At 39.7% G+C, this 15,203-nt stretch overlaps 1 protein-coding gene across 1 annotated transcript in view; it reads left to right on the top strand.

Annotated features, from left to right (window-relative positions):
• Window positions 1-14,769, top strand: part of Nav3 (neuron navigator 3) — a 583,384-nt gene extending 568,615 nt beyond the window's left edge. The window contains exons 34-39 of the mRNA XM_038314956.1: window positions 1,844-1,998; window positions 2,976-3,047; window positions 3,666-3,862; window positions 4,751-4,869; window positions 7,946-8,149; window positions 12,151-14,769. Coding sequence (XP_038170884.1) covers window positions 1,844-1,998; window positions 2,976-3,047; window positions 3,666-3,862; window positions 4,751-4,869; window positions 7,946-8,149; window positions 12,151-12,270 — 867 coding nt within the window. The 3' untranslated portion in view covers window positions 12,271-14,769. The remainder of the gene's footprint in view (window positions 1-1,843; window positions 1,999-2,975; window positions 3,048-3,665; window positions 3,863-4,750; window positions 4,870-7,945; window positions 8,150-12,150) is intronic.
• Window positions 14,770-15,203: the final 434 nt, after the last annotated feature.

Below are 15,203 nucleotides of genomic sequence, written 5' to 3'. Positions count from 1 at the left end.
ACAAAGTTCATTCTTTCCACTTGTCTTTCGAGCATCACAGTTTTGCATTTCTGACTTTGCCTATTCCTGTCTTTCTACATGGGAAGCTCTTCTCTCATTTTTAGCCACTACAATATTCCCTAGCCATAACAAAATTAGTGGGAAGTATTTCTGCTACTCCAGAGTCTTTTCCAGAGGCTGTGAGTAATCTTTACATCCTGCAAAACAAAATATATGAAAATAATGCAATTTTATCTTAATTATAGTTATATGTGTATTGCCTATCTTCTTTGTAGATAAAAAGCTTCTGGGATGCTTTTAGTCTCATTAGTCATTTATTTTTTTTGATAAAAAATTGCTCCCTCCTACTGACAAGCAAACAAAGGCATCAATGGTCCATAGGTCTACCCTTTTCAATGTGATGCATTCTAATTCCCTATTTATGAATCTAGTCTCTTTTTTCTTTCCAATCCTTTTCACATCCCATGACCGTGCACTGTATCCCACTGCTACAGCAAAACCCTTATTAGTTCCATAAATATATCTTATAGTTGTACTTTCTAACGTTGGGAGGGTTGTTCTGAATATTTTAAATACTTTTCCTCATTATATTGTTGTTGTTTGAACCTAGGGCAGGCTTCTTCTAACTCTCAGTGTGGCGTTTTATGCATTTCACTGTCTGTATGGTATTGTGATGTTCTTACTGCTCAGCTTGTCTGCTAATCTACTGGATGTTCTTGAAGCAAAGAAACTGGGTCCTTGAGTTCTCGGTGCCAGTGTACTCTGACACAGAGTAAAGTCGTGGTAAAGGTGTGTTGAAACAATGAATAACTTTAAACTTACCAGTTGGAATTTTACTTATTATCCAAGTTTCATCTCAAAGGCCACCTTGAATGACGATTACTCAGTGCCTCTGCCATGCCTTTTGCTGCTTTATCCGCTCTGCTCTTGGTTCTCTGGCTTAACTTTGTAGATACAGTGAGGAAGCATCCAGTGTGTGTTGGGGGGGGGAGGGGAGGGCTATGTGTTTACCTGACTGCCAGAAATTGGGATCGTGGAATTGTTTTAACCCTGAACAAGATTTACAAATTGAAAATGGCATTATAAATATGCAAATATTATGGAAATGATCTTACTGATTAGGATAATTCTAAGGAACCTCATTTTGCTCCTGACCTACACATCTGTGAGAACTGTCAATCAGAGAACTTGTTATCATATTTAAGTTCAAAGATATTAGACAAGAATAATGCATGAAAAATAACCAGGAAGCTCAAGAAACATCAAGAGCTGATACGAAACTATCCTGTAAAAATATAAGAAGTGCTTTCTCTGTTTAAAACGGCAGCAGTCACCTGCGGATTATAAATAAATAGTTATCTACTATTGGAGGAGTGGTCTGAGGACTAAGGATATACTTTTAGATTCAACTCATCTAAACAGTTTAAATCAAAATGTTGAAAGCATATAAGGACCTAAAAGGTGCAATTCTGGTTTTAGTCTGTAACTGAAATAACTTTAATAAAAGTCTACCTTATTGAAATTTCAAAAAGAAAAAGACACCTGAAATGTATAGTTTACCATGTAAATTCCTGTCTTGAGCTTATCTGGCTTTCCTTCTGAGGAGGAACCACTGAGATACAACCTTGTATTCAGTTTCAGATACCCTGATGAAATACTCTTCCTGCATCCCTTCCCCTCTTTTCTTTAAAAAATGTGAGCCTCTCAATTTTAAATGGGCTTCGTTCATAACAATAATAAAAAAAGAAATCAAATAAAGGACACAGTGTGCTATTCCTAAAACTGTCAATTGCTTGCGTGTGGTGGAGGCTCATCTCTGATGTGTTCGCTTGGCCTCTTTAAGGAATTGCAGCAGTATCTTGCCAACCTGGCCGAGCAGTGCAGTGCTGACAATAATGGCGTGGAGTTCCCTGTTGTCATCATTCTGGATAATCTTCACCACGTGGGTTCTTTGAGCGATATCTTCAATGGCTTCCTCAACTGTAAATACAACAAATGGTAAGCGCATGAAAATAATCAGACCAGTCACATTAAGACATGGTGATGTGTACCCTTTTATGTTTTCAGACTTCTAGTGGATGCCGTTAGTGCGAGAACTTCTAATAGTATCCTAAATTTCCGCAGAATCTGTATGTGTGCTTTGAAATACTTATTTATCCACAGTTGTCTCTAGAAGGGGTTTGTCTTGCTTTGTTTTCTTGTTTAGGTGCTTGTTTTGTTTTGAGACAGGGTGTCATTATCTTAACCATGCTGGCCTCAGCATCACAGTAATCCCCCTGCTTCTGTCTCCCCACACCGCTGCACCTGATCTTTGGGTACTTTTATGGAAGCAGTATGCCTTCTCTGATGATGTTAGTTTCCATACACATGCCAGAGGTCTAGGATGCCAGTGTGGATGGTCAAATGGTTTGATTCTTTGAAGAAGGAATGTGATAACTAGATGTTTCATCCTTGGGATCAGGGGTATCTATTAAATCTTTAATTTTCCTGTTTTTGGTGTAATTAGGAGGGCACAATGGCATTCCTGGTTCTATGGTGGTGGGATTTTTTTCCAAAGAATTTTTTTAGAGGCACCATTGTGTACAATTTTATCTTTTACCAAAGCCTGCACAAAACTTCCCAGAGGGAGACGGGCAGTGGTGGCGCACGCCTTTAATCCCAGTACTTGGGAGACAGGGACAGGCGGATCTCTGTGAGTTTGAAGCCAGCCTGGTCCACAGTGGTAGTTCCAGGACAGCTAGGGCTATTACACAGAGAAACCAAAAAACAAAACAAAACAAAAACAAACAAACAAAAACTTCCCAGAAGGAAAGGCATTAATATTGAGAATCATTAAAAATGAGTTGTGGTCTGCAATGTTAAAATGCTGGAACTTGGCCAAGCAACAACAGTCGCCATGTGATTCATGCCAGAGACAATTCCATCACTTTTCCCTCTAGCATGTCTAAATGCTCCCATTCTCCTATTTTTCCTAGTCCTTATATTATTGGAACAATGAATCAGGGAGTCTCTTCATCACCAAATTTAGAGCTACATCACAATTTCAGGTAAGGACTTGAATGACTCTCTGTGTGTGTGTGTGTGTGTGTGTGTGTGTGTGTGTGTGTGTGTGTCTGCGTGCATACAGGCACTTACCTTCCTAGCTGTGCGCTTGTGTGCACATGTTATTGTTTCTTTCTAATCAGAAAAACGGCTGTTTTTCCCTTTGCTTTTTGACACTCCTGCCCACAGTGACCTATGTCGTGGGGATAATTCTCACTCTCCTGGCACCCTTTTTCAAGCAGACATTCTGTGATCTTTAATCTGTCATCAAAAGTGTTTCTCTTTCTGCTCACTACTTCCCTGGCTTAAATAGAGCATCCTGCTTCTGAGTGAAGACTGTGAAGAGAGCTCCTATTTCAGGATCTACATTCTCCCCCAGCGGCCCTCGCAGCATGCATGCACCCACTCACTCTCAGGAACATAAGCTCCTTGGAAGCTATGAAGTAAAACTCCCCGTATTATAACTCTAATGATAATAGATTTTTCTAAATGCTTGCAGTATCAAACTGTGGCTATTAATTAATATGGGAACATTAGTGCTTTATATTGCAATGACAATTACTATGGAAATACATTTTAAGTTCTCCAAAAGGACATCGGATTTTCCTTTTCTTTTTTTGCAGGTGGGTGTTATGTGCAAACCACACAGAACCAGTGAAAGGCTTCTTGGGCAGGTATCTTCGAAGGAAATTGATAGAGATGGAAATCGAAAGGAATATACGGAATAATGACCTAGTCAAAATCATAGATTGGATTCCTAAGACATGGCATCACCTCAATAGTTTTTTGGAAACACATAGTTCTTCTGATGTGACCATCGGTAAGTTCCAGAATTAGAATATTCCATTTCCTGAGAGCACTGTGTAAAGGTGGCCAGAGTGGATGAGGAAACAACAAAGAAAGGTAGGCTTCTCAAAGCTTCCAAAGATTAAGGGATTATTTCCTTCCTAAAACCATCTTTCTCTGAGGGTTACAGCTACAATTATTTTATTGTATCTGACAATTATGGAAAGCAAAATTAAGTCTGAAATAGAAAAGTATCCAAAAATTAGACCGCCAGTCCAAATAAAAAGTCGTCAGCATAATTTTTTTGCTAAAAAGAATACTTCACAGATTTTTTTCTATTAATTATGTCATTGAGATATGTCATTGAGAGAAGACTTCAGTTAAAAATAAGAGCGTTCTGATAAATAAGTTTTGTGTTTCACATTTTTTTTCAAAAGATAAAACTGAGTTCCCCTCTTTGGGGAGCACAATGGTGTCTGTTTCTCCACTCCTTTAGTTTCATGGACAGAACTGCATTTCCCACTGTCATCAGCCATTAAATATCCTCAGCTGCAGGCATGAATCTTATCTTCAGAGGACTTAGACTGATTCCAAATCCTACCATGAATGACATCTTGTAATCAACAATTCCTGTCTGTGTTACTGAACTTTCTATTGTCTGTAGAATAGTACTGGATCAGAAAAAATCACTATTTCTTCTCATTCTGTGTTATTAAGCAATTAATGTTTCATTGTTAGGAAAACAAGAGGCCTGGAGGGAAGGCTTGACCTTCCATGAACATGTTTTCATGACGATTGGGCTGACAAACATTAGGATTTTCTAGGAATATATGTGCTATATTTCTCCAAAATGTCTCTAAACATGTGTTTGGATTGGTAAATACAATTCTTCTGAAGCATTTTATCATTTGTGTTTTCTCAGGTCCTCGGCTTTTTCTTCCTTGCCCCATGGATGTAGAAGGTTCTAGGGTGTGGTTCATGGACCTTTGGAATTATTCCTTGGTACCTTATGTTCTGGAGGCAGTGAGGGAAGGCCTTCAGGTAGAGTATTGGACTTGTATTACTGTGTAGAAAAACAAAGCAAAAAAAGAAAGGCCAAACCCCCATTCTTTCAAAAACAAATCCATTCCTTTATTTGGATATTTATGCAGAAAGCTAAAGAAAGTAAAGAGCAAAAAATGCACAGTAGTGTATCTGTTATCACAAGGCTCATATGTGTGTATATGTATATATGTGTGTGTGTGTGTATATTTGTATTGTGTACATGTCTGTACAAAAGTAGCTCTCCCAGCAATGCATTGAAGGCCAAGACTATACAATGGATATTGAAAATGTTTATATTAAACATATATTTAATTACACTTATCCATCGTAGGACACAGACTACTAAGTGAATTCAAGGGAAAAGATATGGCTTTAGTTCAAACATTTTGCATTTTATGAATTTTCAAAAACCACTGTACTACCTACAATGTAAGCTGATCTTTCAATTTTTATTTATTTTAAAAATAGTATCATCATTTATGAAAACTCACTTATATTAGAGAAGTTATATTATAAAATTGACGTTTAGGTGAAGTATTTTCCCTCCAGATACTGTTTCCATATTAATAAACTATTATCTTAATCTTTGTGTGTAGATTGATGTTTTATATTTGCTTCCTAAGAAATAAAAGGCAACAGAAGCCTTATGAGCCCCAAATCAGTAATACATAAACTACTTAACTTCCTTAGATTCTATCTTTGGAGATACATGCATCTTTTTTATATTATAGTAAATAATATTTGTAAAACTCTTCCTTGAACATTATGATTGTGTAAAGTTTCCATTTGGGTGAGAGTCCTGCTCATTTTAGTAATCATAATCTCTCAGACAAAGTCTACCAATCTCAAGTTTCTTGCTGTGGTTTCTGATAATTTGGTACTAGGTTAGTGTGAACAGCTAAATAGGTTACTTTATAGATATAGAAGTCAAGCTGAGAGCCAGCACATGGAATAGGCAAAAGTGTACACTTTTAATAATGGACTGTTTTTGTTGTAGTGGAAACTTTTACTATGCGAAAGAATTTAGATATTGGGAATCTTGGAAGGCCCCATCCATGACCTCTAGGGCAGAAAAGGTTATAAGTCTTGCCATTGGATCTCATAGTGATCTTACCTTAGAGGAATAAGTGAAGACATGATTCTGGGTCTCTCACTTTGAAGGAATGCAAAAGGAAAGTCATTTTTGGATGAAGGCTGGTGCTTCACTGAGGACCATCTGGGGGATGCTCTGTGACACATGTTCTGGTTGGAAAGGATGCTGCTGACACACGCAATCTGAGTTCTTCTGGTGATTCCATCTTTCTTGAAATGCCAGCGATTAAATCATCTCTTTCTGGGTGTTTAGATTTCTGTCGTTATTTTCTTGTTATTTCTATATTAATTGATTGATTGATTGATTGATCTCCTGTACTCTTGCTGTCCTAGCTGATTCTTTAAAAAGACTGGCGTCAGCTCTTTATGCACTCTCAAGTCTTTTTACATCAATTTTAGACTTGCAATTTTTTTTGTTTGAGATTTACTTATTATTTCAAGGTGATAAGTGTTTTGCCTATATGTATGTATGTGCACCACAAACATGCCGTGAGCCTTTGGAGACCAGAAGAAGGTGTCAGCTACCCTAGACCTAGAGTTAAGGAAGATTGTAATTTGTCATGACAGGGCTAAGTATCAAACTTGGCTGTTCTGAAAGGGTCGTCAGTGCTCTTAACCACTGAACCACCCATCAAACCCCTAAACACAAACTTTTTAAGAACTGTACATTTCCAGGCAGGGGTGGCATATGACTTTAATCCCAGCACTTGGGATGCAGAGAAAGATGGATCTCTGGTCTACTGAGTGAGTTCCAGGATAGCTAGGACTACACAGACAAACCTGTCCTGATTCCCCCTCAAAAAGAATTGTGCATTTTCCCTTTTTATCTGCTGTGCACATATCTGTAATTTTTTTACCCTATGTTAAGTAGTTTTTAGCTGAGGTAAAAGTTCCTGCTCCCAAATGAGAGATTTAAAAAGAAAGTGATGGAAAGCAAATAATCTTCAGATTTCTGCCTCTGTTCCTACCCCCAAAAGAAATATGGGGACCTACATAATTTTTGCATTATCATGGATTCAATTTTTAATATACTTTCTGGAGAAACTTAAAAGCATTCCATGGGCTTGAACTCACAGCGCCTGTAGTTTTCTTTTGCCTCACTGAAACACTAAAAGCACTGGCCTTCACCAGAGAAATCACAGGTTGTCCTCTGAGGTTGTGTCACTAGAGCACCTGGTAGCCAGAATGATCCTAGGTGATGCAGGTCACAAAGGAAAAGAAAGGACACCATTGCCCCCTTCTAAGAGTAGCATTTCCTCCATGGTCTCTCAGCCTCACTCCTTGTTTACAAAATCCAGCCAGTCTCCATCTCCTCATAGTGCCCTCCTCAGTTTATAGCTTTGTTTATAACATAGAAACTCCTGGATCATCATCTCCCTGTGTTGTACTGAGCCTGCTTTCTCCAGTCTCTTGTACTCTTTTCTTACTGTGCTCATTATTTTCCCATAGATTCTTACAGAACTCATATTTGGGTTTCCATTTTCTCCCTCTTTTCGTAGTATTCTCATCTATAAGTGTATCAAAAGTCTTCCAAAAGGAAGCGATGGAATTATGGGGCAGGGAGGGGAATGGCTGTCTGAGTACAATGAATGGACAAAACGCCTCTTCATTCTTCATCTTTCCAAAGTACATTTTGCTAGAGAACTTCCTTTATCGTAAGAACATATTTTGCTTTTCAGATCTCATTTATCAACCTGAAGAATTTTTTTGTTTGATGTTCATTTCTCCTGGGTGTATAAATTTATGTATAAAAGCAAACGTACAAGAATACCTTTATTTCCATATAATCAACCTCCTTGCTGCTTCCCCTTGCATCTGATGCTCCCTTCCGTCTTGTAGAATTGGGGGGTTTTAAGTGACCTCTGTAGATGTCTCTACATTTAAAATCTGGAAAATTCTCCTGAGGACTGAATGTGAAAATAGTCACCTGATTCTTTTCTCGCCTGATATAAATGACCTTTGTGATGTGGTGAACTTTTAGATGTACGGGAAACGCGCCCCGTGGGAAGATCCCTCCAAGTGGGTCCTTGAGACCTACCCATGGAATCCTGTGTCCCTGCCTCAGGAGGGCCCAGCACTACTGCAGCTGCGGCCAGAAGATGTTGGGTATGAAGGCTGCACATCGACGAAGGAAGCCACAGCGTCAAAGCACATTCCCCAGACTGATACAGAAGGGGACCCCTTGGTAAGCATGGCCTGTTATTCTTGTTTTATCTTCACATCAGTCTGTAGTCACTGGCAGTTAGCCATCATTATCAAAGACCAATACTGTAGTTAATACATGAAATCAGCCTGATGAGGGTGATCACTCAAAATGTTACCACTAGAGCAATTTCCATGGCTGAAATTCTTTAAGAAAAAAACAAAAACAAAACAAAATTCAACTTATTTGTCAAAAAAATGTAAGAAATCCTGAAACTGGTTCAAACTGTATAAGTATGATTTTTCTCTGATTATACATTAAATTGTGTTGATATTTAGATTATCTGTATTTTAATTGTCATGACAATCCACTGGGTATTTAAGAGAAACCTGGAAGTTTGCCTATAACTAAAATATAATCAAATGTACACAGAACAAATCCTATTTTCTACATATAAACTGGCCATATTAAATGCACAGTTAGTGTTCTGTTGCTTTCAGGAAGAAAGGATAAGCTCTATTGTTTATGAGATTTATTTATATTTATGTGCATTGGTGTTTTACCTGCATTTATGTCTGTGAGAGGGTTCTAGACCTCCTGGAACTAGAGTTACAGATAGTTTGTGAGCTGTCATGTTGGTGCTGGGAATTGAACCCCGGTCCTCTGGAAGAGCAGTCAGTCCCCTTAACTGCTAAGCCATCTCTGTGGCAATCAAAAAGGAGGTAGTCTTAACCACATTCCTCATTGTATTTGACCATGTAATTTTAGTTCTAAAAGCACTACAATAGTTTAAGTGTATAGAACTCCGATGTCTGACTATTATGAGAGTATTAAGTACATATTGTGATTATCAATAAAGACCCCTTTTTAGTGTATCTGCTTTGTACTCATAGTATCCTACTAGTGAGAACCTCAAGAAATTATTACCTTGCATGCTCAATGACAGAAAGGATCATCTAAAGTTAAACCTTGGGTCAGATATATTCTGTTGTGAACATACATATGCTGCCCGTCTTTGTTTCCATATGTTTGTATAATCACTAATGGAAAGCAAAAATATATTGCAGTCTAATCTAAATTAGAAATCCTAGTAGGGAAATTACTATCATCAGGAGCCTGGTTTTGAATCTGAACAAGAATGTATGTTCTAGTACATTGAACATTATTTTAAAATGAAACATGCATGCCTCGTCAAAATGTTTAACGTTGGCACATGTGTGATGAATGCTAAGATTTGGTGATCATAGTAGGTGTCATTGTTTATGATCTTAAAAGGACATAGTCCAGGTTCTGGCTATTACAAATAATGCTGCTATAAACATAGTTGAACAGATGCTTTTGTAATATGATTGGGCATCTCTTGGGTAAATTCCCAAGAGTGGGATTGCTGGGTCCTGGGGTAGGTGGATCCCAAATTTTCTGAGAAACCTCCACACTGCTTTCCAAAGCGGTTGCACAAGTTTGCATTCCCACCAGCAATGGATGAGTGTACCCCTTACTCCACATCCTCTCCAGCAGGATGTACTCACTCATAATTGGGTTCTAGCCATAAATAAAGGACATCGAGCCTATAATTCGTAAAAAAATCCTAGAGAAGCTATATAAGAAGGTGAACCCAAAGAAAAACATATAGTTATCCTCCTGGATACTGGAAGTAGACAAGATTGCCGGACAAAAAATGGGAACATAGGGGTGGGGTGGAATGGGGGGGAGGGGAGGGAGGGGGAGAGAAAAGTGTTAAGTCGAGGAAAAAAAAAAAAGGACATAGTCCAGTAGTGAGGTGAGATGTGTGCTTGCATTGACCGCATCAGGTACAGGAGAACTGGTGGGCAAATTTGTGAGTCTGTTACAGACCTGAGAGATGGGGTAGTTGAGCTGGGTATTGAAACAGGCATTGGTATTGTTTGTGCGGTTGAATGCAGAACCTCTCAAATCAAGGAATTATCACACAAAACACTGCCAAACAACACAGTGAAAATTAAGAGTTAGTGGCCAGATAACAGTTGGTCAGAAGAATTAAAACTATAGACTTATCCAGCTGTTAGGTTTCGTTATGTCATTTTATTTTTATGGGTAGGTAAAACTTGATCACATGGACAGTGGGACATCAGTGTTTATCTGTTTAGTTTTGTAGTTGCTTAAGATGATTTTAGTAATAGAGCAGAGGAGAGAGCATGAGTCTGAGATAGCTGGTAGAGCTACCTGAGATAAACTGAAGAACGTGTTAAAGTAATAGGCATTATCTTGGCAGTGAGTATAGATTGGGAGGATTCAGGGGAGACCAGAGAAAAGGATGTGCAGAGAATCCAGACCAATCACATTGGTAACTAAGTTACATGTAAACTCACTTTCGTTTTATAATATTTTATGATGGCAATTGTATACAGCAGCATGGCCAGAAGCAGAGTGAATCACATTGTACGTGATTATTACAGATCTGAGACTGGGAACTGATGCTGATTGAACCTATTATAGAGCAACACTTTCTTTTATTTATTTTATTTTATGTATGTGTTTTGCCTGCATGTATGTGTGTGTGCCATACGTAAGCCTGGTGCCCACTGAGGTTAAGGGGTATTTTCTCTTGTTAAGTCAGGAGGGTGCTGAGACACAATACTTCTATAAACTAGCTTCAATCAAATGCTTCAGTTTCAGACATTATCACAAACCGTTTTCATCCCATACCCTTGTGTAGGTGGTTTAATACATTATGGTAGGTAAGACTGAATTGCTATTGAAAAATGCCCTGAAAATTATCAAAATGATTTCAAAATACTCTATAACCACAGCCTCTTTGTCAAAATGGCATTCTTGCTGGAATTGATGATTACCAGTTCATCATTTATTTCACAAGCTTTATTGGACATACATTTTATACTGACATACAAATATTCATGGCCTGACTGAAGACTAAGAAATCTTGTTTGAGATATCTCCTCTCTATTTCTCTGAGTTGAAAGATAAAGGACAACTCTGATTGTTGCAGAAAATACTGTAGTTAGTATTTGGCACTAAGCAATATAAAGTTTATTGTCCTGGAAGAAGCCCTCAATAAGAAAACAAGTCCCCAACCCTCACGAAGACAGGCGCCAATTACCCTGTGCCTTCTGAAATTGTTGAGCCATCGATTTTCCAAGTCTGCTTTTAAACATTCTTTTTTTCCCCCCTAGCTCCGATCTCTAATAGTGGAACTGCAGATTTATTGAAATCCAAGCCTTTTATTTTATAATACATCGGAGAGCTGTCTTGCTCCCCAGGTGCTCTCAGGCACAATCCTCTCTCCTGGAACAAATGCTACCTTTCTCCTGTGAAGTTGAGACGCTTGAGAAGGCTGCCATTGTTCCAGAAGGTGGCTTTTGTTCTTCGTGATGTATCAATCATATTTCAGCCAGAGCCTCAGTGACAGCAGACACTTAACAGTGATTCTTTCCTTCTCCCTCTTCAAATGCTCATGGTCCGCTTCCTCCGGTTACCCCTCTCGGGGGTCAGCTCCTGAACAACAGATGGTGGCTGTGTGCAGCAGCTGGCTTCATTCCACTCCATCCCCCGCTCCTCTCAAGGGACAGTTCTTGCGAGCCTGTGTGTGTGTGTGTGTGTGTGTGTGTGTGTGTGTGTGTGTGCACGCATGCGTGTGTGTGTGTGAACATTCATGACTTTCACTTGCCATTCAGCGCTCTCTGCTTCTCCCAGCCAAAAAGCTGGGAAGCTTGGCTTGTTCTGCAGCAGCCAACCCAGATGTCCAGCTGTGATAGTTTCCTTTCCAGTCTTGCTGCTGGAGCAGAATTCATTCCCAGCACCAAATGAAAGAGTTATCTTGCGGCCCTATTTTGTTCTCCCGGCGTAGACCTACAGTCCTATTTGAGAGAAACCATTCAGGCGCCAGGTCAGTGAGCGAAAACCCGTAGCTGCTGTGTGCATTTCATTTGGATGGGATGAGAAGAGAGGGTTCTCCGAGATGGCTCAGGGCCCTGCTCATTCTGGGGCTGGCTGACTCTCGGTGCGGTGCGTAGTGCTCACAGGGACGTCTCTTTCTCTTTCTTCAGATGAATATGCTAATGAAACTCCAGGAAGCAGCCAACTACTCGGGCACACAAAGCTGTGACAGCGAGAGCATCCGCCACCAAGAAGACGGTTTGGATTCCTCACTTGAGCCCACTCTCTAAAGGGTGGGAGGAGCTAGGCGAAGGACGATGCCTCTCAGAGGTGTTTTAAAGACAGGTATTGTTCACTAAACCACTGCCAGTATGAAAGTCCCCTGTCCAGAGCCCTGACCCAGAGCTGTCCTGGCCTCCAAGGAGGCAGCAAGATTAAGCTGGAAGTACCGAGATGCTAAATTGAAATGGGAGCTTAGTTTATTTTATTCCAAGGCATTTTATAATCATGGAGTCAGCAAGGGCGCTCCATTATGCGACTGGAAAGGACCCTAACGACAGGGCAACTGAGTAGATTGCACATGGGATAGCAGGCCGGACTTTATTTTCTTCCTCTTTCAAAGTTTACAATGCAGGACTTTTTTTTTCCCCTTTTCTTTTCCTTTCTTTTTTTGTGCCTTTCTTTTGATTCCTCTGAGGAACTGCCCTCCTCAGGCAGGGTCCGCTCTTCTGATCCATGCAACAGCCTTTGTGGCCACATGGTGCTGGTGACAGGGATGCATTAGTGTCTGTGTTGTGCGCTCACTCCATTGCAGAATGACTCCAGGAGGCCAGTCCCCGCTGTAAGCACAAAGGGAATTGTGCAACCACCAGGAAAACACTACTGTGGCAAACGGGAAGGGCCAGCTTCCTTCTAACCGCTGTGTTCTCCCCAAGTGCGCTACCCTCTTAGTGTACGAGTCGTGGGTTTTATAAGGTTCTTTTTACCACAGTGGTTTTTTTCAAGCCACCTGCCCACTCCCTGAACCAGAGTTTTCTACCAATTATTAGTTAACACTGACAAAAGGCTTTTTTAGGGCTGTATTGGTTTTTGCCTTTTCAGTGAAAGAAGGAACATTTTCTATGGTGCTGTCTCACTGCCTTAAACCAGATTTCTCCAACGGTTTAACAGTTGGTTTCGATCCTAAACCATTGGTAATTCCCGCTGTCTCATCATTTACAACCAAGCAACACACCAGTTAACACAGCAGCCTCACTCCGCGAGATCGCTTTTTCTTAGTTCCTTTTCCTTGAAGAAATGGATAGGAGAAAGATCTGTATTTTTATCTAATGAATAAAGAGATTTCTTTGCCTATCCTGCCAATAATTTGAGAACCCTAGAATCCCTCTGTGCCCATCACTTCAAAGCAGAGACGTGTGGCTTTATTACATCCAAGGCTATGAAAGCATTTCAGAAGGTGGGAGATTTCTAACTCGGATTCAGGTGTTATACAAGCCCCGGGTTCAGCGTGAGCACAACTCTCTGGCTTTCCTTCCCTCGCCTTTATCTTTCCAAGAAAAGAAAATGTTAGCTTTGACGCATGTTGTTTTGATTGCTATTGTTGTACACGAGACATTCATTCGGCATTAAAGAACACGGAGGCAGTCAGCCACTGTGGAAGAGGAAGCGTTTATACTGTACAAAACGGTTAGATTTGCACACTCTACTGGGTAGGTATTGTAAATAATGATTTTCCTTTCCTTCAAACTTGCACAAAATCAAAACTAACACAAAATTGTATCTTATCCTGTTGGTGTTACGAGGTGTTTCACTTGCTGAGATTTCCTGTATGTTGCAAACCGATACAGAATGCAACCCCTCGAAGCTGTTATTATCTGGTGTGTTTGTCCTGTACTTACAAGTTGTTGTGACAATGCAGGAGCTATCCGTGCTAGAGTGAGCATGCTTCCAGACTGTACACGAGGCCAGTACACTTTTGGATGACTAACTGTCTGAAAGTACATCTCTTGTGGCAGGCTATGAAGACAGTGCGTGAAAACTGATCAGTCACTGGCAAAGTGACACCACCTACAGAGGATGGGTTCAAAGTTTAGGAAACTTAAGGTCTATGCCATGGTGTAGATGTAGCTCTGTGTGCCTTTTGGGACACGTTATTGGTGCTACCCTCTGCGACCATCTATAGGTTGGTTTCTCTAGAGCAAAATTAACAACACGAGGTATCTGTGCAGATTTCAGAGTGTCGTTAAGTGTATGGGTTCTCACATGGTGCTATTGCCCCGAGGGAAATCAGACTGAACTTGTGCACACAGAATTGTCACCCCGACTTTGGAGCCTCAACTTTGGATCAAATCTGCCGTGTAACATCATTGCACATAGCTGGATGAGTGACTAGTTGCCCTTGTATGATATGTCATCTAAGGACATTGCTAATCTTTCCCTGCCATTTCGAGAACACGGTCCACACATGAGCATCAACAGAACTTCCTGCAATACATCCCAGTAGGTACGCCTAGTTTACAACGTAAACTAGTTTGTGAAACATTTGTCTGTATACATTTTATATTTTGTACATTTTTGGATGTAACATATCATGTAAATAGGCAGAAAACAGTGAAAGAAATCACCTGAGAAATTTTGTAGTCTTTGTAAAGCCCCAACAATCAGTACTTGGTGTCAATGGACCTAACTGGATGATGTATTTTCTATTGGTTTATTGTTCCTCTAGCTTGTAAACCAGCTTGCATATATTTTTTTGCAAATGTGCACCCTGTATCTGTCTAAATTATTACTTTGCCATTAAAGTGGAATTATTTATTGACAACAAGGTGTGGTGTCTATATATGGGGAAATTTTGAATGATGACGTGTAGGGACAAGTCAAGCTTTAAAATGCTGCCTCACTATTAGGGATCTTTGTGAACCTATATTTTATAAGCATCATTGGAAGGGCTCCAAAGATTCAAGTACATACATGCAGTATATATGTAGCTCTGGAAGTGAAACTTATTTATCCAGTGAATATTTTTTTGAAAATTCTGAGTGTGATTCCAATATGCCTGGATGACAAAGTACAAATTAATATCAAAATAAAATGTCCATATTCACTGAGGTAAATGAACTCATTATGTGTTTCTTTGTTTTTATTCCATCAAATTCACTTTGGATCTTTTAGTAATAATGATGATTTTAAAATAAAAGTAATTGTGTGTGTGTGTGTGTGTATG

The sequence above is a fragment of the Arvicola amphibius genome, chromosome 17 (assembly GCF_903992535.2).
Source record: "Arvicola amphibius chromosome 17, mArvAmp1.2, whole genome shotgun sequence".
In the NCBI taxonomy this organism is placed as follows: domain Eukaryota; kingdom Metazoa; phylum Chordata; class Mammalia; order Rodentia; family Cricetidae; genus Arvicola; species Arvicola amphibius.
This window is presented reverse-complemented; position numbering and strand designations above follow the sequence as displayed.